The 9,276-nt window shown below is 44.1% G+C and overlaps 1 protein-coding gene across 1 annotated transcript; it reads right to left on the reverse strand.

The window, feature by feature from the left end:
• Window positions 1-2,162: 2,162 nt before the first annotated feature.
• Window positions 2,163-5,183, reverse strand: LOC141673971 (uncharacterized). The gene is made up of 3 exons (XM_074480697.1): window positions 4,841-5,183; window positions 2,712-3,868; window positions 2,163-2,600 (listed from the first exon to the last, which is right to left on the reverse strand). The coding sequence occupies exons 1-3, from the start codon at window positions 5,181-5,183 to the stop codon at window positions 2,163-2,165; spliced, it is 1,938 nt and encodes a 645-aa protein (XP_074336798.1).
• Window positions 5,184-9,276: the final 4,093 nt, after the last annotated feature.

Genomic DNA, 9,276 nt, shown 5'->3' on the forward strand with positions numbered 1-9,276 from the left:
CTGGGTTTAAAGAGTAGTGTTCTGGGTTCATATCCAATGACCCAGAATACACTTTTTCCAAGTTCGATGAGGACACCCAGAAGTGGGTAAATGATTTCAGAATTAGGGCTACAGATTCCATCAAAAACAAAAGGATCATCCTTGGCTTGGAAGAGGACGACGCGTCCTCGACACCTTCTCCACTTCAGACTCAGCCTCCTCCTACTTCCCAACAAGACCGGGAAAGGTCTCAGGACGCGCCCTCTGCCTAGGACGCGTCATATATTTATTTATGAACTTTTTACCTGAACTGCTTCAAGGGTGCAGGCCCTTTCAAGCCTTGCAAGTTGTAAACTTATGATTATTTCTGACTTTTATTTTCTGGTGCTTGCATAGGTTTTTTCCCTTTTTTAATTATCTCCATGTGTATCTTATTTTACTTTCTTAATCTTGTTATGTCATACATGTGAGCGTGTCCTAAGCTAAGGACATGTTGCCTTTCAAATCTTACTATTATCCCCTTTATCATTACAAACCAATAAGGGGTCCTGTAAGGGCACGTCCTCATTCTGGGACGCCTCTTCCTTATATAGTAATCCATTTCCAGCCACATAACCATGTGAACGCGTCCACATATTCTACACTAGCTCACTTACTTTGATTCTCGTAAATTTCCTGTTTGATATGCTCTTTTTATCAACATGATAACAAGCCGCAATTTTGTATTTAGGAAAAGCAAAATACAAATGGGCGCATCTTATTGTTTTGACGCGTCTACTTTTCATCTTTGAAGATAAGTATTTTTGACATATCAGGCTGGAAGCATCCCTAATATGGACATGTCTTCTTTTTCAATTTCGGAATAATAAAATTAAAGGAACATTAATTAAAGGAGCATCAACCAAGATAACTCGGGCGCGTCCTTAGACCTAAGACGCGTCCTAGTTCCATTTTTACATGAGTTTTCTTTAGTGTTCCCTTTATCAATCGTGCTTCTACAAATATTCATGTAAAACTACTTCTCAGGGCGCGTCTTGTGGTTAGGACGCATCATATGACCAAGAAAATCAACAAGCTAACAACCTTTGGAATTTTTCAAAGTTTTTTATTAATAATGCGCTCTGGTGTCAAAAGTGCACCTGTCCCACGGCTACTATGCTCTGTGGGGAATTTATTCGAAAAAATGATCCTTCAACTAGTTCTAAGATAAGTAGTACATGCACTACCCCTATGCTAGGAGGAATTTTATTTCTTCTAGTCTATAATTTGGGCACAACCCTAAGTATATAATGTAAAAAAGACATGTAAGGGGCCAAAGCCGTGCCTTACTGATAATACTTTCGAAGATACTCCGCGTTCCATGCTCGCGGAACCAGCTTTCCTTCCAAATCTTCAAAGTGATAAGTACCCTTCCACAAAATCACGTTAATCTTGTATGGTCCTTCCCAATTAGCTCCAAATACTCCATGTTGGGGATTCTTTGTGTTTGGCATCACCTTCCTGAGTACCAAATCTCCCACCTTCAGCAACTGCCCCTTTACTTTCTTATTATAATATCTTGCGGCACATTGTTGATACGCCGCAAGCCTTAACTGGGAGTTTTCCCTTACCGCTTCCAAGAGATCCAAATGAAACCTCTGGTTAACTTCTGCATCTTCCTCCGTGTAATGATCTCTATGAAGCGACCCTGAGCCAACCTCTACAGGGACTATAACTTCATATCCGTAAGTCAGCATAAACGGAGTTTCTCCCGTAATAGACCTTGGAGTAGTGCTGTAGGACCACATCACTTTTGGGAGTTCTTCAGGCCAATTCCCTTTGCGCTCTTCCAGCTTTGTCTTAAGGGTATGCTTTATTATTTTATTCACGGCCTCTGTTTTCCCATTACTTTGAGGATGATAGACCGCTGTAAACTCCTTCTTAATTTTCAGATCCTCATATAACTGCCGCGACTCCTTGCTGTCAAACTGCTTTCCATTGTTAGAGACAAGTTTGTAAGGAATACCAAACCTGCACATGATAGAGTTGAAGACGAAGTCTTTAATTTTCTTCGTGGTGATATTTACCAACGGCATAGCTTCTGCCCATTTAGTAAAGTAATCAACCGCGACCACTGCATATTTGACATCCCCTTTAGCCTTAGGTAGTTCTCCAATAAGATCAATCCCCCACATGGCGAATGGTCATGGACTTACCATAGGCGTTAGGAGCGTCGTTGGCATAGATGAGTAATTTGCAAAGCGTTGGCAGCGATCGCATGCTCTAACAAAATTCTCAGCATCTTCTTTCATCGTAGGATAATAGTACCCTTGGCGCAAAACTTTCATCACCAACGAGTTACCCCCCGAGTGATTACCACAAATTACTTCATGCACCTCCCTTAAGATGTAATTCCCTTCTTCTTCATCGAGACATCTGAGCAACGGTTGATTGAAGCCTCTCTTATACAAAACTTCATCATACACCACAAACCTTGCAGCCTGGTAGTGAAGCCGTCGAACCTTGGACTTACCTTCGGGAAGTGCTCCCTTGTAAATGTAGGCAAGAATGGGCGTCATCCATGTTTCCTTGGGAGTCTCATCTACTTGCATCGCCTCTACCTCTGGGATTCTAGGAATTTCCTAGATTTTTAAGGGTATAGATCTCAACAACACAGCCTCCTGCTGGGATCCCATTTTTTCCAGGGCATCCACATTGCTGTTCTTTTCCCGCGCCACACATTCCATCCTTACCTCTTTGAATTTTCCAATCAGGCGCTGCGTGTACGTCAGGTACAATTTCGTCCGTGATCCTCGAGCTTGAAACCCCCCATTCACCTGGTTTACCACCAACTCTGAGTCGCTCTTTACAATTAGGTTCTGCACTCCCATTTCCAAAGCGATCTTTAGGCCACTGATCAATGCTTCATATTCTGCATCATTATTTGTTGCATAAAATTTAAAGTGAATTGCACTCATCAGATGATGGCCTTCCGGAGACATGAGTACTATACCCGCGCCTGCTCCTCCATTGTTAACCGCCCCATCCACATGCAAGATCCACCAGGGATGTGGAAACTCTTCTAAAGATTCCTCAGTATGAGGGGGATGCAGCACTACCAGAGCCTTATCATCAACCGCAGAATCAAATTCCAACAAGAAATCGGCTAAGGCTTGTCCCTTAATTGCCGTACGGGGCATGTATTCCAAGTCAAACTGTCCCAACTCCATAGCCCATTTCAATATTCTCCCTGATGATTCTGGCTTGTGAAGGACCTGTCGCAGAGGATATGTTGTACGAACTTCAATTTTATGGGCCTGGAAGTATGGACGTAGCTTCCTCGACGCAAGGATGAAGGCATAAACCATCTTCTCTATACTCGTATAACGAGTTTTAACATCGTGCAATCGTTTGCTCACATAATATACCGGTGACTGTTGCGTGTCTTCTTCCCTTACTAGCACAACGCTAATTGAATACTCAGAAACTGCAAGGTATAGGATTAGGGATTCTCCATCTAATGGTTTTGACAATATAGGAGGGTTCCCCAGTTGTTCCTTGATTTTCCTAAAAGCTTCCTCACATTTTGGTGTCCATACAAAGTCCTTCACTGTCACTTTGATCGCCTTAAAGAATTCTTTGCACCTGTCGGATGATTTAGAGACAAATCTGTTCAACGCGGCGATCCTCCCAGTTAGACTTTGCACCTGCTTCACATTGATGGGATATTTCATATCCAGCAGTGCTTTAGTCTTTGCAGGGTTAGCTTCAATTCCTCTGTGATTGACGTTGATCCCCAGAAACTTGCCTGACTCTACTCCGAACACACACTTCTGCGTTTTAACCTCATGCGAAAGCTCCTTAGAATGTTGAACATTTCTATCAAGTGCTTGACATGATCGTTGGCCTCCTTGAATTTTACCAACATATCATCCACATATACCTCCATGGTTCTCCCAATCTGATTTTTGAACATCATGTTCACCAACCTTTGGTAGGTCGCGCCTGGGTTGATCAATCCAAATGGCATCCCTACATAGCAGTATAGTCCTCTATCAGTAATGAAGGATGTATGCTCCTAATCAGGACCGTACATGGGAATTTGGTTGTAACCAGAGTATGCATCCATAAACCTTAACAAGGCATGCCCTGCCGTCGCGTCAACCAGCTGATCAATTCATGGGAGTGGAAAGCTATCCTTCAGGCAAGCCTTATTTAAATCTGTAAAATCTACACATGTCCTCCACTTCCCATTCGACTTTTTCATAAGCACCGGATTCATGAGCCACTCGGGGTAGTAAGATTCTTTGATCAACCCCATCCAACAGCCGATCCACTTCTTCCTTTAATGCTATCACCCTTTCCCCGCTCACCGGGCGACGCTTTTGTCATACGCCCATGCAATTAGGGAAGATGTTCAACCGATGACACATTACTCCTGGGTCGATTCCCACCATGTCTGAATGACTCCATGCGAAAACATCGAGATTTTGAACCAAAAAACGGGTAAGTCTTTCCCTCATTTCATCACTGAGCTGAGATCCCACCTTCAAAAACTTGCTTGGGTCATCCTTGTCGACCAGAACGGATATTGTTTCTTCGGCCGACCCTGTTTTCTCGGCAGGTATAGGGATCCTGGGATCCAGATCAAAATTAGAGTATCAGAGGTCCTCGACCTCCATTCTTGCATCCGAGGGCGCATCCCCATGTATGGGAGCATCTACCTCAGAACAAGGCATGGCTTTGTGCAATGCAGATGTGGAGGGCACGTTCTCGTTTCGAGGAGCATCAACCTCAATTCCATTTTCACTCTTCAAGGGCGCGTCCTCGTTTTGAGGAGCATCCACCTTGAGGCTACTTTCAAGACTTTGTAAAATCTCACTTCTTCCTTCCAACTTTTCTCCGTTAACCTCCTTTTGCATGATCCTCTCTATATGGTTCATCACAACTTCTTCCACACTGCGGATCCTTAAAACATTCCCCATCATCAAAACAGGGGTCTCAGTAGCATGAGTTTCTTCTTCCTCTAGACCTTCCATAAAATAATGGGCATAAACCTCTCCACTTGGTTTTTTCTGAATGTCCTCTGCATCCTCAAAAGGAAGACCTTTTCCCTCATACCTTCTCTTGCGAAATTCTTTAACAGCCTTGTGATAGCAGTCGCGTGACTCGTATTGCGATCCTCTCAGACTGCCCACTTTGTTAGGCGTTGGGAACTTTATCATCAAGTAATATATCGAAGTTATCACCCTGGACGCTCGCAACCAAGGTCTGCCCACCAGCACGTTGTGTGCGGAGTCCTGATCCAGCAATTTAAAGTCTATCATTTAAGTGACAGATAGAGCTCCTTCCCCGAGTGTGATAGGAAGCCTAACTGAACCCATGACTCTCAATGCCTCTCCAGTAAAGCCGTAGACGTGTGCGCCTTTGAAATTCATGTCGCTATCTAGGAAACCCAATTTTTTGTACGTGTTGTAATACATGATATTTGCAGAGCCCCCGTTGTCCAAGAAGACTCGATGCACGTTCATTTCCCCAATAAGCATAGTTATTACCATTACATCATTATGAGGATGGTGTACCCATCTTGACTCTCTTTCCCTGAATGTAATGTCAGCTAATTCTCCTTTGAATATTTTTGGAGGCCTATCTTCCAAGCTATGAATGTTGGTGAGTGGAGGGTGTCATGTTTTTCTTGCATTTCTTTCTAACGCCCGATTAATATCCCCAACAAACGGGTGTCCCAAAAATTGCCCGGATACTACCAGCTCTTTGGAACTTAACTTTCGCTATCTTTTTAACATCCTCCGCCCGTGGGGGCTGCCTTTCATCTTTCCCCTTGTCATCGCTTCCCCTGCTCCGTTTAACCTTATCAATCCACTCACCCAGATATCCAGCTTTGATCAATTCTTCAATTTCATCTTTTAGGTGACGACACTCGTGGGTGTCGTGGCTAGTAGACTCATGGTAGTCATAATATTTTTTCTTGTCTCTACTTTGCCATGAGGTCAGACGGTCTGGTTTCTTGAAAATTATTTACCTCAAAGATATGATCAATGGATGCTGCCAGCGGGGGTATAATTGCTTACCCTCTTTTCATACTTTGACGGTGGACTCCATTCTCTCCGCGTGTTCACGGTGTTCACCCTGTTAGGGCTTCGGCCATTCCGCCGCTAATCTGGACTTACAGACCTATCTCTCCTCTTAGCTCGCCCCTTGGAATTGTGGGTATTATCATTTTTCTCTGTTTCAGCAATCGATTGTTCAATCTCTTTGAAGGATTCTGCCTGCGCAAGTACATCAGCTAATGACATAGGGTCCTTTCCTTGCAGGTGTTTCCAGAAATCTGTTTCCACGCGCAGACCAGCTATAAGGAGTATTTTCAGTGTCTCATCAGTTGCACCCCTCACCAAAGTAGACTCTGCATTGAACCTTTTAAAGTATTAGGTCAAGCTTTCCCCTTCTTTCTGTTTCACATTGGCCAGTGTGGTAACCGGTGGCGTATACTTCACCGTAACCTGGAACTGAGTTAGAAACAAGGTTTCATCTGTTCCTAAGATGTGATCACCCCTGGACCAAGTTTTTGGAACCATTATTGAGCACCTTCTCTGAAGGTGGCCGCCAGGAGACGGTATCGTGCCAAGTCAGGTACTTGATATACATCCATCTCAATATTGAAACGCCCCAGGAATTCCACGAGGTCGGAGTTCCCATGAAAACGCAAGTCATTGGTTATGTTCCTGTAACTGCAGGCAACTGTGCTTCCCTCACAACAGCAGCAAAAGGGGATGGAGCTTGCGCAGTCGCTGTCACCCTACCTCCTTCAAGATGGTTGAGCAACCTCTTAAGATCATTTACGTTGAACGTCCCTACCCCAGGAATGGTTTGAATGTTGAATTGTTCCCCTTGGTTACCCCCCGGGTGTACCGGTGGATCTTGCCGCCCTGAGGCTGTGGCTGTGGTATGTTTCCATCTTGACTTTGAGCATTCCCTTGCGCATGAAGTTCCTCCTGACCACAACGTGGTATCTTATCATTGTTTTGCAACCTTTCTTGACCTCGTGCGTCGTCCCGGTCATGAGGATGCGTCCTAGTTCCATTGCCCATAGCACTCTGGGAAGCTACAGGAACAATGATGAGGGGTTCTCCAATAGAGGGTGCGCCATCTCTTCTTCCATTGTATGGCGCCCTTGCATGATGGTATCCCATCCTTCCTCATCCATTCCCCTGACAACCTCACCCATAATTTCCAAACCTTCCTCGCGGAGGGGCACGCTCGTGCTCGTGGTGCCGCGCCCTAGCATCCCTTGGGTCTGTAGGGGGCGCACGCGTTATATCACAGGGCCTCGTGTCTCCATCGTTTCTTTCTTTCTGCCATTCCACTAGCAACATTCTCAAATCATCATCTCCCAACCTTATGCCAAGCCTTCTCTTTAAGGTCGAAAAATCTCTTCTTTCCTCATCTGGGTTTTGAATATTTTTCGCACGACGACGCTCGTCCATCATACGCCCAGACCTGTGTGGATGTGGTGTATCTTGATTGCCGAGGCGAGGCCTCGCTCTACCGTCCGTGTCCTCATCGACAAGCTCCATAATGGGTTCTACATCATCAGAATATTCCAAACTCCGCGGAGTGATTCACGGGTTTTCTTCGCTGGCCTAGGCATCCCCCTCAACTACGGGTGTTTTTCCCACGGTGTGGCCATGACGGGGAAAACAACGACCCCTCCTCGTCCTGCGACGCTCTACCGTATTTAGCCTTGACTGAAAATTGTTAAGCGTATCCCCCATGCGGTACAACTACTCCAAGATATCAGCGTTGCTGATGAGAACTGGAGGTGTTCCTCCCACATCTAGAACTCTCGGGGGATCTGCATTGTTTCTGGGCACGTAGGGTCCGTGGCGAGTGTAGCCTCCCTCACCTTCTCCTTCAGATCTGCTATCACTTCCATCATAAGAACTTCCCTCATGATTGTAATACATCTTTTCCTCCCAAGATTACGATCTTAATCAGCACCCCTCCATCTAGCGCCAATTTGTTGATGGAGGAATCTGGTAACAACAAAGTTTGAGGTTTCTCGTCGGAATTAAGATCTATGACGGTGGTTCTTCGCCGGAAAATCAAGCGGTGTGTGGTGGTTTGTGGTTGTTTTAGGCTGAGATTGATCAAGGTAAGTGGTGGCCCCTTATCAGCTCTCAACTTCTTACCCGTCTCAATGTGCCTACGTACCCTTTATATAGGGATCAAGCCTGACATAGTTCTTGGGGAACAAGAAATCTAATGGGGTTAGACTTCTTATTCCTAGGCCGGTAGAAGCCCATCTAGAATCCATCTTCCGCTAGCTTTAGGAATGTCTAGCTATGAGGCCCAACCGCGAAGGCCCAAGGCTCGTCCGTAATCGTAGGACTTCATGGATAATGCATCTCCCCGCGCAAGGATAACACTCCGCTACAGCTATTGTTAGCAATATGTTGTGAACTTGATGATATAGCTACCCGACGAATGATCAACAAAGCTACCCGACGGATGATCAACAAAGCTAACCGACGAATAACAAGTATGTACCCGACGGATGATCAATTCAAATATCTGTTGACAGTGACAACACAGTCACATGCCTTGGGTATTTTGCAAAAGGAATGTGGCAGCCTGTTTAGCAGGAAATTGAGAACAAAGAAGCATTACCATTTCCATGCAAGTTATTAAGATTTTCAAAGATGCTGGAATAGAGTAATGAAGCAGCATAGAGTTAGAATTGATAGTTTTATTTTATTATCCTGTCTTATTACCATGTAAACTTAGTGATATATAAACCAAGTGTAGCTAGTAGAACAAATAACTAAGCAAACACAATTTAGTAGAGAAATAGAAAAAGCTGTATTTGTCAAGAATTTCTCTGTAGTTTGTTTGTTCAACTTGTAAAGCATTTGTGAGCCAATTTGAGCTTCACAGAGTTCTCAAATCGATATATATATCTCTGGTGGATACATTCAAATCCACCAGAAAGTTTTAAAGACTTGTGCTTTTATTACTTTGTGTTTGATTTATTTAATCCCTTCATTTCATACTTTGCAAGTCAAAACACATATATATTTTTCGAGTTAAGAACTGTTTTTAAATCTTGAAAAAGAAGCCAGAATTACATTCAACCCCCTTCTGTAATTCTTGTTGTATTGTTAGGGAATAACAATTGGTATCAGAGCAAGCTCTTGAAGTACAAAGAGTGTAAAGATCACAACAAACAACAAGATGAATAAGAAGGATGTTGGAGTTAAAATTCCTTTTCTGGACAAAGACAATTATCACCACTGGAAGGTG

Source organism: Apium graveolens, chromosome 7 (genome assembly GCF_009905375.1).
Source record: "Apium graveolens cultivar Ventura chromosome 7, ASM990537v1, whole genome shotgun sequence".
NCBI classification, from domain to species: Eukaryota; Viridiplantae; Streptophyta; class Magnoliopsida; order Apiales; family Apiaceae; genus Apium; species Apium graveolens.

Bases quoted from the DNA above. Each gene is read 5' to 3' on its own strand.
- LOC141673971 (XM_074480697.1), bottom strand. From the start codon at position 5,183: ATGATAAAGTTCCCAACGCCTAACAAAGTGGGCAGTCTGAGAGGATCG. The intron at 3,869-4,840 runs GTGAGATTTTAC...GTAAAATTCAAG, and splicing joins AGAAAAGTTGGAAGGAAGAA to GAGGCCAACGATCATGTCAA. The intron at 2,601-2,711 runs GTAAGGATGGAA...TTAAAAATCTAG, and splicing joins TGATTGGAAAATTCAAAGAG to GAAATTCCTAGAATCCCAGA.